Genomic DNA, 21,068 nt, shown 5'->3' on the forward strand with positions numbered 1-21,068 from the left:
TCGCCTGGGAACCTCCATATGCCGTGGGTGCGGCCCTAGAAAAGACAAAAGACGAACAAACAAACAAAGCCGGAAAAGGCAAGAAATGGATGCTGCCCTGGAGCTACCAGCAAGAAACAGCCCTGCCGAAGTCTCGACGTTTAGCCCAGTTGAGACTGGTTTTAGACTTTTGACCTCCAGAAGCTCAGGTGATAAATTTGTGTTGTTGTAAGCCACCAAACTTGTGGTAATTTGTTACAACAGCAATAAGACAGGAATACGAGTATTGAAAGCTGATATCCGCACGCGACCTTGGAAAGGCAACAAATGACCTTCCGAATGCATATTAAGAATGAATTACAGCTGTTTGCAGGCTAACAGGTGTCTTACGCATCTGGAAGATGGCCAGTCTTAAGAGAAATACAATGTGGTGCATGATGACAGAAGTGGAAAGCGATCCTGTGCAGAGTCCGGGCTGACACGCAGGATAATTGCCATGTGAAGAAGAGTAGCTATTCGACCCATCTGAGTCCGTCCTTGGCCAGGGAATAATTTCATATTAATTTGCTAACCCACCGGAACAAGAGCTTCCAGAACTATTTGATTTGCTTCGACTTCCACTGTTCTGACCACCATCGCAATCTACATGCACACATATTTCTCGATCTATACGGACCGAGCAATTCCAAAGCATTACACAGCATTAGGAGTTCCTTTAAAGTTTTACAGAAAGCAGAGGAGAGCCCCTATGCTTGCTGGTGTCATCTCTGTGGATGACTTCATACGTGCCACCTGGACGTAATTATGCACATCTCATTAGAGTTATGAGCGATCGTAAGAGCAATGCACGTTGCATCGTGAATGCCGACTTCTGTTTTTAAGTATGTGCAAAACTGGCTGTTGCCGGTTGCAAAGAAGTGGGTAAAATAAAGTGGAGCCTAAGTGTGTCAATAAAAATATGACATTTAAAAAGAGAAGAAAAATGACAGATGTTCCAGTTATCAGCATTTCTGAATGAATCTGGAATAAAGAAGACGGTCGGTCCTAAGAATATAACAGAAACTTGTGAATTGCTTTTTAAACACAGTGTACTGGAAAGCCTGAAGAATGCTTAATATGCAAACATTAGAGATGATGTACTTTTGGAGTTCCCGTCGTGGCGCAGTGGTTAACGAATCCGACTAGGAACCATGAGGTTGAGGGTTCGATCCCTGGCCTCGCTCAGTGGGTGAAGGATCCGGTGTTGCTGTGAGCTGTGGTATAGGTTGCAGACGTGGCTCAGATCCCGGGTTGCTGTGGCTCTGGTGTAGGCCGGTGGCTACAGCTCCGATTTGACCCCTCGCCTGGGAACCTCCATATGCCGTGAGAGCGGCCCAAGAAACGGCAAGAAAAGGACCAAAAAAAAACCCCACGTACTTTTAATATATCCACGAAAGGGTGTATGATATAGTAAAATTACAGGAGTTTCGCCACCATGAATTTATTAACACTTCCCTAAATTTCCTCAAGGGCATATGCGAAAGCACTTTAAAATTTCTATATATAGAGTCTGATTTCCTTAAAACATTTATTTATTACTCTGTTAACTGCTAAGATACAGCAATAAGTATGAAATGAACTCTTCCTCTGGAAACTACCTCCTCAAAGAGAAGAGAGAGAGAAACAGTGGATATTATAGAGCAGAGCTCCATGCTGTGTCCCGGAATGGGGTGATGGAGCAGCCTTTGTCTAGCAGGTGTGCCAAGGAGATGGACAAAAAAAGGATGGGGAAAAAAAAAAAAAAAGGCCAAGCAAGGCGATCTGAATGACATCTTAAAGACTTAAGAGGAGATGATGAAAAATATAGAAGAAGGGGCGCTCAATATTTCCTAAGCTACTGAAGTGCATGAGAGTTTATTTTCTTCCGGTAGAGAACATGAAATCTGTCCGAGAAATCGTACCTTCCCTTCTTTGATCTTGGTTCCAATAATTTGTCGTCTTTGCTGAATGATCTCAATGAGAAGATCGCACTCCTCCATCAATTTGGCTTCCTGACGTGATGCATTGACCTATGGGACAGATAAAATGGTGAGCATTGATTTGCCTTTTTTTTTTCCTTTGTCTTTTTAGGGCTGCATCTGCGGCATATGGAGGTTCCCAGGTTAGGGGGTGAATCACAGCTGCAGCTGCCAGTCTACACCACAGCCACCGCAACGCCGGATCCGAGCCACGTCTGCGACCTACACCACAGCTCATGGCAATGCCAGATCCTTAACCCACGGATCGAGGCCAGGGATCGAACCCCCATCCTCATGGATGCTAGTCGGGTTCGTCAACCACTGAGCCATGATGGCAACTCCCCTGGCTTTTGTTTTTAATTAAATGTTCTCTTTTTAACGTAGACTAGTATATTTCTGAGAGTTGCTGAAAAGATATTTTTAAAACAAACTGAGGTATCGTTGCTGTCCAATATTATATGCTTCAAGTATACAACCGCGATTCACAATTTTCAAAGATTATATTTCATGTATAGTTATTATTAAAGATTGGCTATATGCCCTGTGTTGTACAGTATATTCTTGCAGCTTATCTATTTTATTTTATTTTTTTCTTTGTGGCTTTTTGCTATTTCTTTGGGCCGCTCCCGCGGCATATGGAGGTTCCCAGGCTAGGGGTCGAATCGGAGCTGTAGCCACCGGCCTACGCCAGAGCCACAGCAACGCGGGATCCGAGCCGCGTCTGCAACCTACACCACAGCTCACGGCAACGCCGGATCGTTAACCCACTGAGCAAGGGCAGGGACCGAACCCGCAACCTCATGGTTCCTAGTCGGATTCGTTAACCACTGCGCCACGACGGGAACTCCAGCTTATCTATTTTATACATAGTAGTTTGTTCTTCTTAAAGCCCCACACCCATCCTTCTCCTCCCTTCTTTCTTCTCCCCACTGGGTACCACTACTTTGTTCTCTGCATCGGTGATGAAAAGGTGTTTTAAATGCTCACTCTCCTTCCAATTATGCAGGGATGGCAAATACAGGACTGATAAGTCCACCCCCTATCCTGCATCCTTGGAAAACATTTATTATCCAACGACAGCAGTCTTTTTTGCCGAGCCAGACTCAACCTCAGCATCTTTCTTAACACGCTATGCACGTGGCCATTACCAATTAATTGAAAAGTGACGCTCACTCGAACTATATTTGCACTTCCTGCTTTTACATTTTGAAGGGAAGTGCGATTTTAGCCCATTCGACATAAAATGTTAAAGGAAAACAATATTAATCTTGCGAGAGGACAGACTGTAACCAGTGTCTTTTGGATAAATTTTCCAAAAGCAAGAGAGCAAGGTGACGTCACCTTGGGTTCAACTGTCTTTTCTATACAGACATGAACTTTGTATTTAATCACGATCACACCTCAAAGGGGAAAAGGATGGTTGAATGTTTTATTCATCTTACGGCCTAATTTTAAATCTTAACTTCTGGTAAACTTCTGAAGGACCAAGGGTCTCCAGTGAAAGCCCGCCGTTCCCCTGGAAAGGTAGCTCATGACAGAATGGCTTGTATTTGAAGTTTTTAAGACTCAGTGTATGCAAGGGATGGTTAAAATTAGCTCATTCTTGGCAAGTGGGCTTGGGGAACACCCTGCACTTGCGGTTTCCTCCAGCTCAGGACCATTCTGAAATGCTTATTCACAAACAGAGCCCCAGAAATCACAGCTGTGGGAAACAGAGCTACTAGCATGCATGCATTTTATGATCTTAACACAGGGCCGGCGAAGCTGCAGGGTAACGAAGCAGGACAGTGGCCCTGATGGCTCCAGCGTAACTCGTGGCCCAGTCATTGAGCCCATTTGACATGGAAGCCTCTGTTTAACTGGAGTCATTTCAATCTCTATGAACGAGATCAACTGGAAGCAGGGTCAGGAGTTCAAGATAAAAACGCATCGATGGCTGTTCCAAGAAATCATGTCCTGTTTCTAGAGGCCAGGATACCTTGACTTTGACTCCTGATCACTGCACGACAGGGCAGGGAGCCTACTCAAGAAATCTTCTCATTGAGCCAATGACAATCAGTGGCCATGTGCAGCACACTATGGGATTACGCCCCGTCTGATGAGCACACAGACATATTTGCTAAAGGTTTAAGGAGCCAAAGACAACATTAAACATGCCTTGGTGGACGAAGCACAGACCAAGGAACTCAGGCTGTTATTTCAAGGACGTTCATCGCAGGGCTCAACTTCTCTTACCAGTACTTCCATGTCACCATTTCTGGTTCCCCTTGAGGCTTCTCAAAGGAGTTTAGCCATCTAAAGAAATATGTACCCCAAACTCCGCTACTCTCAGGCCATTTCTTGTCATTCTCTTTGACCTCAAAGTGAATTTCATAATCGACCACAACGGAGATGGGAAAAGGATGGCATCACACTGAGACCACGGGCCCGCTGTGATGGAGAAAGTGCCATTTCTGGAAAAGAGCACCCTTCCCTCGAAAAGGATCTCCTAGAATGAACCCCAAGAGCTAAGGTGTTTTTGAGGGAATGATCAAGGGAAAGCAACTGGCTGCAGCTTCCTACAAGCAGGCATCGTTGGCTATCGTATCAAACGAAGCATCTGGCCTGAGCGCCTGGCACCAGATGTGGCACAGAACAGGCAGTCAGAAACGATCTGTGGACTCAATGAGCAGCGCCATCGACCATCTGGGACAAGGTGCAATGTGATGAGGCAAGTGGCTATCACGTTATCCACTGTAAGCACGTGACATGCAGGTATTGCACTGATTGGTTTTCCAGGACCATGCAGACACTGAAGTACGTTCTAAGGATTTTTTTTTTTTTTAGGGTGGGAGAATGTTGATTTTTTTTTTTAATGGCCTTATTGAAACATACATATAATCATAAAATTCACCCATTTCAAGTGCACAGTTTGTGGGTTTTAGTGTATCCAGAGTTCTCTAATCACCACCATGATCTAACTTTAGACTATTTTCAAGAGTCCCCCAAAGAATTCCAATAGCCATTTGCAGGAACCCCACATTCTCACTACCGACCCCTTTGCAAGGTTTGGGGAACCAAACATCCATGCTCTGTTGCTTTAGCGATTTGCCTGTTCCGGACAATTCTAGACATGGGGAATCAAACAATATATGATCCTTTTTGTCTGGCTTACATCACTGAGCGTAATGTTTTCAAGAGCCCTCCGTGTTACAGCATGTGTCAGTGCTTCACCCCTTTTTATGCCAGAGATGATTCCATGTAAGCGATATTGCACATACTGTTTATCCATTCTCTAGCAGATGGCCGTTTGGGGTGTTTCTATTTTTTGGTTACTATAAACAATACTGCTGTGTTCACATTCCTGTGTACATTTTGGTGCGCACATGTGTCTTCACTCTTCTTGAGGACAGGAGTGGAACTGCAGGGTCACATGTCAACCCTGTGTCTAACTTTTGGAGGAACTGCCAGACTGTTTTCCAAAGGGGCTGAGTCATTTTTATATTCTGATGAGAAGGACGTGGGGTATCCAATTTCTCCTCATCCTTGCCAACACTTGAGAGTGTCTTTGTTGTTTTGTCCAGCCTCGTGGGTGTGGAGTGGTACCTCGCTGTGAGTGTGATTTGCATTGCTCTGACGGCTGATGATGCTGAGCATCTTTGCACGTGCGCGTTGGCCACGTGTGTACCTCATTTGGACATCTGACCATTCACATCCTTGGCTCATTGTGTAATTGGGCCATTGTCTCACATGGCTGAACTGGATGGTTTCTTCAGATGTTCTGGATACAAGTCCTTTATTAGATATGTGATTCGCAAACACTTCCTCCCAGTCTGTGGGCTAGCTTTTCATTTTCCTGATGGTGCCATTTGAAGCACAAAGGTTTTTCACTTTTTCTTTTTTGGCCATCCCGCAGCATGTGGCGCTCCCAGGCCAGGGATCAGATCTGAGCCTCAGTTGTGACCTACGCTACAGCTGTGGCAATGCCAGATCCTTTATCCCACTGTGCTGGCCTGGGGATCGAACTATGTCCTGGTGCTGCAAAGTCACCATTGATCCTGTGGTGCCTCAGGGGGAACCCCAAAAGTTTTACATTTTGATGAAGTCTAATTTCTATACTTTTCTATCATCACTTGTGCTTTTGCTGTCACAGCTAAGAAGCCCAATAATCCATGGTCATGAAGATGTATGTCTGTTTTCCTCCAGAAGTTTTTCTCTCTCACGTTTATGTCTCTGAGCCATTTTGGATGGAGTTTAGTGTATAACGATGAGTAGGGATCCAACTTCATTCTTATATTTATGGATATCCAGTTGTCTAAGGACCCTTTATTGAAAAGACTATCCTTTTCTCCCCTGAAATCTCTTAGCCCTTGGCCAAAAATCATTGACCACATTGTAAGATTCTCAGGTTTTGACATTGCTAGCATATTCTACGCTTAAAGATATGCTGGTTTTGACTAAACCTGATGAGGCCTTGTTAGTAATTCTAAAATAGGTGCAGAGAGTTCCTGCTGTGGTGCAGTGGGTTAAAGAATCCGACTGCAACAGCTTGGGTCGCTGCAGAGGCGCAGGTTCGATCCCCGGCCCAGGAACTTCCATATGCCGTAAGAAAGAAAGAAAAAAAAGAAAGAAAGAGCCAAGAAGTGTGGCGTGGAGTACTAGCGTTCTTCGTAGGATGACACTGTGAAAGCCAAGGAATATCTCTGTTTCCAAGTTTTCCTATTTTTCAGTTATTGATTTTTTGGGGCTGCACCCACGGCATATGGAAGTTCCCAGGCCAGGGGGCGAATCGGAGCTGCAGCTGCCAGCCTACACCATGGCCACAGCCACCCAGGATCCAAGCCGCACCTTTGACCTACACCGCAGCTCACGGCAACACTGAAACTTGAATCCATTGAGCAGGGCCAGGGATGGAACCAGCATCCTCATGGATACTAGCTGGGTTCATTATCGCTGAGCCACAATAGGAACTCCTCCAATGTTTTTTTGAAATGAGATGAATACTATCTGCTCTCTCAGCCACGTGGGGTTATTGTGGTAAGTACGTGAAATAGTATATAAGGAAATAAATAATATTATGCAGCCATAGACAGATCTGAGGTAGTAGTGTCTGCATTGAGAAGTAGTTTTATTAATAGATAATGATTTAGCTTGGGATCATTTCACTCTCAAAACCATTGTGACTGGAGTTCCTCTATGGTAGGAAACGTGTCCTGGTTGCCATCATAACACGGGGTTCAGTTTAATCCAAAATTCTGACTATTCGATATTTATGATGAATAGGTTTGTTTTACCAAAAAACGTGGGCTGAAATCTACCTTGTGGAGCCCAATACGTTGTGAGAAAGCTGATACCACAACCACCGCCGTCCCAAAATATAAATTCCCAGAAATGGGGGAATATGATCTGTTAATTTCAGGCCAAGTATTTTCCTTAGATCTTTCAAGAAATACAGAGTTGACTTTCCTTTGAAACCAGCAAAGTCGAATCTCTTTTTCCACTTTGAGGAGGCTTCCAAAATTTTTGTAACGCTACCATTCTTATATTCCAAACGGTACAGTAAGTTGAATGCTACCCTATATTTCTAAAATCCTTCCACTACAAAGAAGTTTTCCACTGCTTTGCTGCTACATGGGTCGCTTAAAAAAAGGAAAGTTAATGACTTGATTGGATTTCATTTATTATATGGGCTATGAATTCGAATGTGGCAGGCTTTATTGGTTACGTGCAGTGTGTTCAGGTGTTTTTCATTCCCAGCCTGGGTTTGGAAGTGGGCAGCTCCTGGTTATGATTTTAGCTTTCCAAAGAGTCACATCTTTTGATTCAGACACCGCTAAGGCTGATGGATGTGCTCTGAGCAGGACCAATCTAAGGATTCAAGAAACAACCCTAAACCTTCTTTCAGAGACCTACACTTCCACCTTTGTGGTCCTTCTTGGTCCATGACCTGAAGACAGCAAGGATGGAGATAATTAGGAATGATGGCCACTGGGAGTGACGGCTGTATACCACCTCGGGCCCCCACGGAAACCGGGCACTTATTCTGTGGAGCCCGTGACACTGCAGGACAAAAAACAGCTTAAAGCTGGGCCCTCTTCCCATTCCAGCCTCCTCCCTGCTACTTGTTTTCTCACCTCCATCGCACTCATGACTAAATATCCCGTGAGCCCCTCAAGCAGACAAACTCAGCCACCCTCGCCTCATCTCTGCGTTGGCTTCAGCCAACGCTCAGCACGCATCTTCTCTGCATATGGAGCTTGACATCTTTCTTGAAATGCATCCTCCCCGCCCCTACTGTCTTCTAGATCTGAGCAGTAAACTCCATCTCTTGGCAAAATACTCTAAATCAAATTCTTTGAAGATGAGATCGCATCTCAAATGTGTTTAGAACGTGTATCTTCTTTCAGGAGTTCTCAGCCTTTCTTTAGGGGTCAAGAAACACGTCTTCGGAGGCTGCAAGTGCCAAAGCCAGGGTCATACAGGCTTAAGCTGTGACTGTTCTTAGAAAACACGTGCAGCCTTCCCTTTGAGAGAGCTGCATGCAACCACTGATCCGTCCACCTCTCCACTCATTTATTCATTCGAGTAACAGCAACTGGCTTCCCAGAGTGCATCGGCCAGCCTTCCAAGGGCTGAGCATAGAGAGGGTCCCCAGAGAGACACAATCTCCACGATCCATGGTTTACATGTAAGCGTCGGGGGAACAGGCTGAACGAGCCAAAAAATAAATTTTTAAAATTCAGATCATGAAGGCAATCACAGAGGGTAACGTGATTGAATGTGCCTGCGAGGAAGGTCCTTTCTATTTGTGGTCACGGTTGACAAGAATTCTCTGACAAGTCTCTCGAGGGATGAAAAGGAACCAGCAAAAGGATGTGGGAAGGGTGTTTGCAGGCACTCCTGAGGCTGCTTTCAACAGGCGCCCTCCTCCTCGTAAAGTGTATTCATGCCCACGATTCGCAGATTCTGTATTTGCGAATTTGCCTACGCGCTGACATTTAAAAATTCAGGTGTGACCTCCCCATCAATACCTGCGGCCTTTTGCAGCCACCTGCAGACATGCTCGGTGCATGAAAAACATGCGAGTTACCTGGCCAGCACCCAGCTGAGGTTCAACAAGGACACACGCCGCCTTCTTGTTTCATCTCTCAAAGAACCAGAGGATGGAGACAACAGAGGTGGCACATCATAGAGCCAGACACACCAGCTCTGGGGCCAGGTGGATGGGGTCTGAGTCCCCTCTCTGGCATCTGCTACGGGGGTCCCCTTGGGCAACGCAGCACTTTGCAACCGCCTTCTCTTATTTATAAAATAAAAAAGATTTTTACCAGGGGGACTTATTTTTAGGACTGAAGACAGTAATCTGCATGACGGGTGGGTGGGTGTGTGTTTCCCTGCAGAATAGTGGTTCATTATTAGCCGGTGTCCCTGGTGACCTTATGGAGTCTAACTATCCTGAATAATGAGAATGGATTGTATTTATCTTCTATCTCGTGGGTCCACACTTTTCCTAACTATTTTAGGGGAAGGGAAGAAAATTATTTAAGTAATTGTTCTGTGTGATAAGTACACAGAAAAACAGAGTCCTGCTTTGTAGGGAGTGGCTAACCCACTGTCTCCTAGTCCCAGGGTAATTTTGTGGCTTCTCTTTGACAGACGCTGGCTTTGTGATCCTTTACGGCCCAGTGAAAGCAAACGTAGAAAGTTGAGGAGTTCCTAAGAGAAAGTAGGGAAGCAGTCCCGTTTACCATCGCATCCAAAAGAAGAAAATACCTAGGAGTATACCTACCTAAAGAGTCAAAGGACCTGTACTCTGAAAACTATAAGCCACTGATGAAAGAAATCAAAGATGACACAAATAGATGGAAAGACAGACCATGCTCATGGACTGGAAGAGTCAATATTATCAAAATGACTATACTACCCAAGGCAGTCTACAGATTGAATGCAATCCCTATCAAATTACCAAGGACATTTTTCACAGAACTCGAACAAAATATTTTAAAGTTTGTCTGGAAGCACAAAAGACCCACAATAGCCAAAGACATCCTAAAAAAGAAAAATGGAGCTGGAGTTATCAGGCTCCCTGACTTCAGACTATATTACAAAGCAATAGTCATCAAAACTGTATGATACTGGCTCAAAGACAGAAATATAGTTTAGGGGAACAGGGTAGAAAGCCCAGAATTAAAGCCACGCACCTACAGCCAACTCATCTATGACAAAGGAGGCAAGAATATACAATGGAGAAAAGACAGCCTGTTCAATCAGTGGTGCTAGGAAAACTGGACAGCCACACGGAAAAGAGTGAAATTAGAACATTCCCTAACACCATACACAAAAATAAACTCGAAATGGATTAAAGACCTAGATATAAGACCAGACACTATAAAACTCTTAGAGGAAAACATAGGCCAAACACTCTCTGACTTATCTTCTCAGATCCACCTAATGACAATAAAAACAAAAATAAACAAGTGGGACCTAATCAAACTTAAACATTTCTGCACAGCAAAGGAAACCCTAAACAAAAGAAAAAGACAACCCACAGAATGGGAGAACATCTTTGCAAATGAAGCAACTGACAAGGGATTAATCTCCAAAATTTATAAACACCTCCTATTGCTCAATACCAAAAAAACCAAACAACCCCATTAAAAAATGGGCAGAAGATCTAAACAGACAATTCTCCAAAGAAGACATCCAGATGGCCAAAAAACACATGAAAAGATGTTCAACATCACTCATGCTTAGAGAAATGCAGATCAAAACCACGATGAGGTACCACCTGACACCAGCCAGCATGGCCATCATCCAAAAGTCTACAAACAGTAAGTGCTGGAGAGGGTGTGGAGAAAAAGGAACCCTGTTATACCGTTGGTGGGATTGTCAATTGGTGCAAGCACTGTGGAAAACAGTATGGAGATGCCTCCGAAAACTAAACATAGAACTACCATTGGATCCAGCAATCCCACTCCTGGGCATCTATCCAGAGAAAACCATGACTCGCAAAGACACAGATACTCCCATGTCCACAGCAGCACTCTTTTCAATAGCCAAGACGTGGAAACAACCTAAACGTCCATTGATAGAGGAGTGGATCAAGAAGATGAGGTACATATACACAATGGAATATTACTCAGCCATTAAAAGGAACGAAATACCAGCATTTTTAGCAACATGGATGGACCTAGAAATTATCATGCTAAGTGAAGTCAGCCATACAATGAGACACCAACATCAAATGCTATCACTGACATGTGGAATCTGAACAAAGGACAGACCGAACTTCTTTGCAGAAGAGATACTGACTCACAGACGTTGAAAAACTTATGGTGTCCAAAGGAGACAGTTTGGGGGGTGGGGGGATGCGCTGGGGTTGTGGGATGGAAATCCTATAAAATTGGATTGTGATGATCACTGTATAACTACAAATGTAATAAATTCATTGAGTAAAAAAAAAGGCAAACAAAAATTTTTTAAAAAGACAAAAAAAAATTTAAAAAAAAAAGGTTGAATAGAGGAAATCACCAAAAAAAAAAAAAAGTTGAGGAGTTCCCTTGTAGCACAGTGGGTTAAGGACCTGAAGTTGTCACTGCAGTGGCTCGGTCACTACTCAGGTGCAGGTTTGATCCCTGATCCAGGAACTTCCACATGCTGTGAGAATGGCCGAAAGAAAAAAAGAAAACAGAAAGTTGAACGATGAAGTGAGTATAGAAAGGCCCTCCCACCCCGAGCGGTAACGCAGCACAGCGCCGCTGGCTGCATTCAGGCTCCATTAGCTACCAAGAACCAGCCACCGTCCAGTGTAAGCTGCCATTGGGTACACAGTTCATCTCCCTTTTCTAGAAATGCACTTACATGTATTCACGCCCCAGATGGGTTAGGGATAACATACATGAGTTGGCTCTTTTCTCCAGAGGACTTGGTCACCATGCCCAGGAAAACGTTCCCCTGCTACGTTTTAGGGTATAATCGTGCCAGAGAATTTCTCAGCATGGGTAGGGTGAAAATGGACAATTTATTATTTCTAAAAACTTGCCCTTCTCATGTTCCGTGCAGAGTATACACATCATTAGATTTCAAACTCATGCGGCCGCCTCATCTTTAGAAATACTGCACGGAACACTTAGAAGGACACATCAATGGCCACTTCTCATAGGTGACACTGGACGAACATGCTCTTTAGAAGTCTCTAGATGTTCCGAGTAAAACGTTTTGATTCCTCTTATGAAGAGGCCATACCGACTCTTCAGAGCCAGTCCTCTTCAGAGCCAATGCGATCACGAAAGTGAGCTTAGAAGAGGATGGCTCTGATGGGCTGGAGAAAGGAAAGTTTATTTCAGCGCGTCGGGGAAAGAGGAGGGCTGGTGGCACACAATTCCACAGGGCCACCGTTCACTCTGAAAGCGTGAGAAGGGTGCCCTCTGACCTGTGTGGCCCAGGAGAGCCCACTGCCGCGTGCGCTGGCCCACTGTTGGTGGACTCTTCCTGTGGCACCCCTTTGGTTTAAAATTCTAAACCTTGCTAGCCCCTGAAATCACTACCAACAAGACTGGGGGTTGAAGAGACACACGTCTATTTTATGAACGAGCCTGGAATTGGTCCTCTTGGTGAAAGCAAAGGTGTACCGTGATTCGCATGAAGGTGACCTTGAGAAAGGACAAAACTCTCTTTGGGATGCTCAGCATCACTCATTATTAGAGGAATGCAAATCAAAGCTGCAATGAGGTACCACCTCATGCCGGTCAGAATGGCCATCATTAAAAAGTCTACAAATAGGAGTTCCTGTCGTGGCTCAGCGGAAACGAATCTGACTAGCATCCGTGAGGACGCAGGTTCTATCCCAGACCTTCCTCAGTGGGTTAAGGATCCAGCATTGCCGTGAGCTGTGGTGTAGGTCACAGACACAGCTCGGACCCCATGTGGCTGTGGCTGTGGCTGTGGCTGGCAGGTACAGCTCTGATTCAACCCCTAGCCTGGGAACTTCCATATGCTGTGGCTGTGGCCCTAAAAAGACCAAAAAAAAAAAAAAAAGGTCTACAAACAATAAATGCAGCGGAGGGTGTGGAGGCAAGGAAACCCTCCTACACTGATGGCGGGAATTTAAGTTGGAGTAGCCATTATGGAAAACAGTAGGAGGTTTCTCAGAAAACCAAAACTTAACTACCAGGTGATCCAGCAATCTCACTTCTGTATGAAAAGATACATACACCCCTGTGTTCAGAGCAGCACTATTCACAATAGCCAAGACATGGAAGCAACCTAGATGTCCATCCACAGAGGAATGGATAAAGAAGATGTGGTAGAACTATACAATGGAATATTACTCAGCCATAAAAAAGAACGAAATAATGCCATATGCAGCCACGTGGATGGACCTAGAGACTTAGCATACTGAGTAAAGTCAGAAAGAGAAAGACAAATACCACAGGATATCACTTATACGTGGAATCTAAATATGACACAAATGAACTTATCTATGCAATGGACTCACAGACGGAGAGGACAGACTCGTGGTTGCCAAGGGGGAGGGGGATGGGGGAGGAATGGAGTGGGAGCTTGGGGTCGGCAGATGCAAACAATTGCACAGAGAATGGATAAACAACAAGATCCTACTGTGTAACACAGGGAACGCTATTCAAGAGCCTGTGATAAACCATAATGGAAAAGAATATGAAAAAATAATATATATAATAATATATAAGCATTCTTCTTTATAAAAAAATATAACCCTAATCTTTTGTGTATTATATGTAATTGACGCATTTTGAAATTAGGACAACATTGTAGATCAACTACGATCAAATAAATTTTATTTTTCCGTTTCGTCATTAAGTTCATTTATGCCGTATGTTAGATCACACATATAAGTGCTATCATATGGTATTTGTCTTTCTCTTTGACTTCACTTAGTATGATAATCTCTGTCCATCTATGTTGCTGCCAAATTGCATCATTCCATTCTTGTTTATGGCCAAGTAGTATTCTCTTGTAGCCTGGTATCACATCTTTATCCATTCCATTGTCAGTGGACATGGACTTTGTTGCCATGTCTTAGAATCAAATAAATTTTAAAAACTTCCGTTTGCTGCTGTGTTGATGTTGCTACTGTTTAAACTCAACGGTACTTTTCTCTGTGTCTAAGAATATGGCCTTTTGAGTCTGCGGCCACACTTAAAAGGATTAGCATTATTCTATTTCAATAACACTATTATTTCCCACCGTTCTGTTATAAAATCCATAACAATCCCATCTCACTCCACGAGTAAAACCCCGGAGGAGTCGATTCTCAATCTGCCCAGGGCTGGAGCAACCAAGAAACCACTCAGAAGCAGATGAGCAGATAACATAGCCAGGAAGCCAACAGTATAGGGAAACCTACGTGCAAGTGGACTGGGGTGGACTGCTGAGCAGGTGCGGATTAAACAGTGAGGATCTGAGGGTGCTTGGGGTTTTATGGTCCAAAGCAGCTGTAATGAACATTCCAGACCCTGGGGCAGAAGTGAGACAGAGCTGCCAGAAGGAACAATGAAAGGGATTCTAATACTTGAGTTTGTATATAAAACTGAGCCAAGGAGAACACAGCAAGAGCAGACTATATACTACCGTAATTCGTCGAATAGGTTCGCATGTAATCTTCATCGTGCAATTCTCTCAGATCAAAGTCACGTATTTGTGGACCGAGCTCAAGGAGATGAGAAAGAGGGGGAAGAAATGGCCATGGTCTCAGGGTCCCTGTCTTTGGAGGAGAAATCGGAGGACAACGGTTTTTCATATGTAGTATGTTAATTTAGTCTAGACTGAAACTTTTAAAAGCCCAAGCAAGGCTTTCCTAAACAACGAAAAAAAAAAAAAAAAGTATCCTTTCAGAAAGTGATTTTAATGAGAAAGTAGCGAAGCCATGGATGAGAAGCTACATGTAATCCGACTTTTACGGTCGAGTGACGTGGTGGAAAATCATTTGGCTCCGAGGAGACCAATTCTATGTATCGATTAACTATCCAGATGCGATTTTGCTCTATATCCACTCTGGGACCAAAAAATAGCTCCCAGGAACCTCACAATACATCCTCTTGAGGTTTCTGTGATTATGAAGCTGGAATGTTGGGTAAGGAAGGGCGATGCCCTTAAAAACAGCAACCCACTGTGGTGAGCTGGGCAATAAAAGGCTCCTTATAAATGAAACGAAACTGTACCCGTCCAATAACACCGTCTGGTAAGAATGCCACTGCCCATGCCAACACCTTGGAAGGGTCACATAGAGGAGATTTTCCCTCCCAAAAGCAGCACACACAACATGCCCACCCAAGATGGGGTTGCTGTGGGTCTCTGTGGAATAGGGCAACGTCGTGAAACAAGGTGAAATGATTAAAGTGACTCAGGACTAGATGGGGCAGGGGTTCAGGATGCAGGGTCCTGAGGGGGCCTTCCTTCCTTCCTAGCTCTCTATGATCTTGGGCACTGGCTTAAACGCTCCATTTCTCAAGTTCAGCATCTGCATCATGCAGCAAATACTCTTACCTGGTAGACCAGGTGTTCCCCCGGGGGGCAATGGCGATGCCCCGAGACATTTTCCATAGTCACCGCTGAGGACGGGGCGGGGGGGGTGCTCCTGGCATCTCCTGGGTAGAGACCAGAGATGCTGCTCGCTAAATACCCTGCAAGGCTCAGGACAGCCTGCACCACAAAAGAGAACACGCTCCAGGCCCACATGTCCCTCGTGCTGAGGTAGAAACCCTGGGGTGGGCTGTGGTGAGAGATGAGTTAGGACATAAACGGCCTCTGAAAAATGCTTGGTACACAGGAATGACTCAATAAAAGCTAACTGCCACCACTGCTCACAAGCTGCTTCTCTGGAATGTCCACGTGGCCATCGACACTTGGAAGTTCGAGAACCAAGTTAGTCTGTGCCAATTACCTGGGGAACTTGCTAGCGTGAACCCCAACTTTTCTCTTCCTCTTTTACTGCAACGATGGCTTTGGAGCTATCATATGAGGACGAATTCCAGAATTGTCGGAGTTACTTTCACATCCGGAATGTATTCTGTATCCTTGTAGATACGGGGATTGGGGGTGGCGGGGGGGATACAGGTGGGAGGCAGAAGAGTGGAGCCCGAGTGGGGGAAATTTGCTGCCAAGGGCTAGACAGTACATAGCTCAGCTTTGTGGATCATACAGTCTATATCGTAACTACTCAAGGCCACCGGTGTAGCATAAAAGCGGCCACCGACCCTCTGTAATCGAATGGGTGTGGCTTTGTCCCAGTAAAACGTGAGTTACAAGAACAGGTGACATCCGATTTGGCCTCAGGGTCCTAACTTGCCAGCCTCGAGCACAGAGGAAAAGATCACAGACTCTGGAGGCCGAGAGGTGCAGGCGTGGACTGTGGTGTGTTTCTGCGAGACTGTGTCCTCTTTTGCCCACGTTCAATGGAAATACCCGTCAACGATCTGGCCCCCAATAGGTGCATGATAAATAACAGGTTTTTTTCCTTAAGGCCAGGAGGGGATCCAATTCCTGAATTCACAGGATCTCAAGCTGAAAATGAAAACATGGAGTTTCCCATCGCGGTGCGGCGGAAACAAATCCAACTAGGAACCATGAGGTTGCGGGTTCGATCCCTGGCCTCCCTCAGTGGGTTAAGGATCCGGGGTTACCGTGAGCTGTGGTGTAGGTCGCAGATGCGGCTCGGATCTGGCGTTGCTGTGGCTGTGGTGTAGGCCGGTGGCTACAGCTCCGATTTGACCCCTAGCCTGGGAACCTCCATAAGCCACAGGTGCGGCCCTAAAAAGACAAAAAAAATGAAAACATACTTTGCAGTAGGATTTTTACTCTGCCCACCATGTCCTGTGGTTGGCTCCTGTCACCTTGTAACAAATGCTCTCTTTGCGTGGTTCTTCTGGGAGTCCATGCAGCTGACCTCAATCTTACATTTGGGGCACTCACGCCACTGATTTTTCTTGTTTTTGGTTTCAGGCTAACTCTGTTCAAAGCTGTTCCAAAATGAAGCAGCAGAGTGGAAGGTGTTGCTCATAATTCATTCAAACACAACAAACTCCTCCCTTCCTTTCTCTTATTAATTACATACTTTATAACACAAATGCTTTACACCCTTCCGCTTGGGTTGGGCACCCAGAATGGGGGGGGGGGGGAGAAAAACAAGAGTTAAGCTGTCATGGGCACTTGTCTCTGTCAAATCTTTCTCATCAAGTTTCTGGAAAGTGGTACTTGCCATCCAGAGCTTTTCAATGTATGTGGCAAAACTCAGCTTTTAGACACTGTGGTCAGAGCTAAAAAAAAAAAACCAATAATTTACACGAGAGGATGGCTGAGGGCTGGGGAGGATGAAGGGGATGTGTTTCAGGGGAAGGAAGTCATTTCTAATGGAAAGAGGAAGCCTCTATCCCGTGACCTTCCATGACTCATTTTCGGCCTTACGTGTCGTTTCTCATTAAGTGGCCTTCTTGTCGGTTGTTGGGCCATGATTCCTCAACAGCGGATGGACTGGAAAAATACAAAGTTAGACTCCTATTCAGGCTTGAGTTTCGCAGGTGTGGATGCCACCTGCTCTCCTGCAAAAGCTCTGGGGGACGAAGGTTGGATGCCGGCTCTTGGGTCATCCTCCCAGCGAGTGAAGCAGACGTAATGATATCACGGATTAGACTTGCACTTGGACGTACAACTGGCCAATGTCAAGCTCTATTCGTTCTGACAGAGCCACAAGGGCTCTCCACAAACTCTCTTGCCTGGTCAGTGTCACTCTAGAACACCAGCAGAAGCCGGGAAGTTGACTTTTAAATATCCGGGGTGCCCCGCGTTTCATCTTCACATTAATTCACACCGTGAAAGAAAGGCAAGTTTAGAGAAAATGAACATGTGAGTTATAGTCACAATGGAAAGAAGGGATGTGCCTTTTCATGTGTTTTATTATCTCCTTTGCTGTGCAAAAATCTTCAGTTTAATCATTTGTTCTTTTTCTTGTCATCACTCTAGGAGGTGGATCAAAAAAGACACTGCAAGGGGTGTTGGGCCTCGGTTTTCCTCTAGGAGTTTTATAGTATCTGGCCTTCGATCGATTTTGGGTTTATTTTTGTGTATCATGTCAGAGAATGTTCTTGTTTCATTCCTTTACATGTAGCCATCTAGTTTTCCCAGCACCACTGAATGAAGCGACTGCCTTTTCTCCATTGTATATTCTTGCCTCCTTTATCATAAATTAGGTGACCGTGGGTGCGTGGGTTTATTTCTGGGCTCTCTATCCTTTCCCTTGATCTCTATGTCTGTTTTTGTGCCAGCACCATACTGTTTTGTTGACAGTAGCCATGTAAGCATAGTCCGAAGTTAGGGAGCCTGGTTGCTCCAGTGCGGCTTCTCTTTTTCAAGAATGGTTTGGCTGGCATTCCCATGGTGGCTCAGCAGTATCGAACCTGACTAGGATCCATGAGGACGCAGGTTCGATCCCTGGCCTTGCTCAGTGGATTAAAGATCTGGCGTTGCCATGAGCTGTGGTCTAGGTCGCAGATGTGGCTCGGATCTGGAGTTGCTGTGGCTGTGGTGTAGGCCAGCGGCTACAGCTCTGATTGGACCCCTAGCCTGGGAACTTCCATATGCTACAGGTGCAGCCCTAAAAATACCGAAAGAAAAGAAAAGAAAAGAAAAGAGAAGAGAAGAGAAGGGAAGGGAAGGAAGGGAAGGGAAGGAAGGGAAGGGAAGGAGAAAGAAAGAGAGAAAGAAAGAAAAGACAGACAGACAGACAGGCAGGCAGGCAGACAGACAGAAAGGTTTTGGGCTTTTGGAGCCTTTTGTGTTTCCATACAAATAAAACAAATTTTTTTGTTCTAGTTCTGTGAAAAATACCATTGGTAGTTTGATAGGGCTTATGCTTAATCTGTAGACTGCCTTGGGTAATACAGTTATTTGGACAATATTGATTCTTCCAATCCAAGAACACAGTCTATCTTTCCATCTGTTTGTGAGAAAGATCTTTGCGAAGGGGTTGACAAGGGACTCATCTCCAAAACATACGAATATCTCATGCAGCTCCCTATCAACAACAGACAACCCAATTTAAAATTGGGCAGAAGATCTAAACAGACATTTCTCCAAAGAAGACAGACAGATGTTCACAAAGCACATGAGAAGATGCTCAACACCATCAAGTATTAGAGAAACAACACCCAAAACTACAATGAGCTGTCACCTCACATTAGTCAGAAGGGCCATCACCAAAAAGTCGACAAACAACACATGCTGGAGAGGGTTGGAGAAGAGGGAATCCTCCTACACTGTTGGTAGGAACGTAAATTGGTACAGGCACTATAAAAAGCAGTATGGACGTTCCTTAAAAAACTAAACATAACCTTTCCCACAGTAGGAAGTTGGCTATTGTTCCCCAGTCTTGCTGCCTCGACGTCATCTGTCACGCATTTTTCAAGCCACGTTCCCCACCCATGCAAATGGTTTTGGAAGGCTGTCCTGTCAATAAAGTCCTCTTCTTAAATTAAAGGAAAAACAGCAACTAAATATAGAACCATCATATGATCCCGCAATCCCACTCCTGGGCATCTGCCTGGAGAAAACCCTAACTCAAAAAGACACCTGCACCCCAACATTTATTGCAGCACTGTTTACAACAGCCAAGACACAGAAACAACCTAAATGTCCATTGACAGAGGAATGGATAAAGAAGAAGTGGTACATATATGCAATGGAATATTACTGAACCATAAAAAAGAATGAAAGAATGCCTCTTGCAACAACATTGATGGACCTAAGGATTATCATATTAAGTGAAGTCAGAGAGCAATATCACAGGATATCACTTATATGTGAAATTGGATTTTTAAATGATACAAAAGGACTTATTTAAAAAACAGAACCAGACTCTCTCTCTCTCTCTCTCTCTCACACACACACACACACACACACACACACACACACACACACACAGAAGAAACAGACTCACAGATTCTGAAAGCAAACTTATGGTTACCAAAGGGGAAATGTGGGGAGTAGGGGATAAATTAAGAGTTTGGGATTAACAGATACACACTCTGCTATATATAAAACAGGTAACTAACAAGGACAGGGAACTCCATTCAATACTCTGTAATAACCTATATGGGAAATGAAGCTGAAAAGGATGGACCTATGTTTATGTATAACTGACTCACATTGCCGTATACCTAAAATTAACACAACATTGTAAGTCAACTATACTTCAATAACATTTAAAAAGAATAAAGAAAAAAAGAGATTTGTTTGATCATTCCATTTGGGAGGAGGAGGTCTGTGGTTCTGTTCTCCTTGGAGCGGGGCCTGAGACTAGGACGGAGGTTCTAGACGTCACCAGGAAACAGCAGTAGGGCTGTGGGGAGGTGGAGGAGGAGCAAAGGTTGGAGCCAGTCAAGTGTGCTTCTGCCGAGACCACTGTGGTCAAATGGAGATGAGTCCCAATGGGTAACTGGGGCAAACAGTGCGGAACGAGCCAGCTGATGAGAACCAAGAGGGGGACTTGTCCAATAGTGCCCAGCAGGGCCAGGGTGAAGGCTGTTGGGGGTGAGTAGGCATGAACTCCCATGTGGGATTAGCTGGAGGTGGGTGGGAAAAGCCCCCAGGCAGAGTCTTAACCTCTTGAGACTGCAAGTTCTCAGGCCCAAGGCCATGGGACTGGTGAGGGCTCCATGGGCCCGGCACTGACCGTTACAGACAGGGGTGCTTATGTTACAGGGGGCTGCAATCTGGATATTTCTTAAGAAGAGCTATCACGGAGGTCAAGGGACCCTGGTGTCACGGTCGCCCAGTCTGTTCTACAGCTCCAATGCCCTGTGACTGCTTTCAGAGCCACACAGACTGTGCATCTGACAGTGCCTTTGAGCTTCACCTTGGTCAGTCCTCTCTGTGGGGCCCCAATCTACCTACCATCTTCCATTTGCAACTGACCAGAAATGGGGCTCCATCTGCGCAAGGGCACGCAAAGTGGCCCGGAAGAGCAAGACAATGCACGAAAGCTATTGCATCAGACGAAAAAATACATCTATTTCTTTATCTAGAGACCCCGTCGCTTTTCTGTCCCTTCAACTCAGGGTCAAATTCTTCTTGGCTGGACAG

General features: G+C 44.9%; 1 protein-coding gene across 2 annotated transcripts in view; it reads right to left on the minus strand.

Annotated features, from left to right (window-relative positions):
- The window catches only part of MID1 (midline 1), a 184,599-nt gene that overhangs the window by 47,849 nt on the left and 115,682 nt on the right, over positions 1-21,068 (minus strand). For both annotated transcript variants that reach the window (XM_047765353.1, XM_047765352.1), the window contains exon 4: positions 1,920-2,027. In XM_047765353.1, coding sequence (XP_047621309.1) covers positions 1,920-2,027 — 108 coding nt within the window. The remainder of the gene's footprint in view (positions 1-1,919; positions 2,028-21,068) is intronic.

This window comes from Phacochoerus africanus, chromosome X, assembly GCF_016906955.1.
Source record: "Phacochoerus africanus isolate WHEZ1 chromosome X, ROS_Pafr_v1, whole genome shotgun sequence".
NCBI classification, from domain to species: domain Eukaryota; kingdom Metazoa; phylum Chordata; class Mammalia; order Artiodactyla; family Suidae; genus Phacochoerus; species Phacochoerus africanus.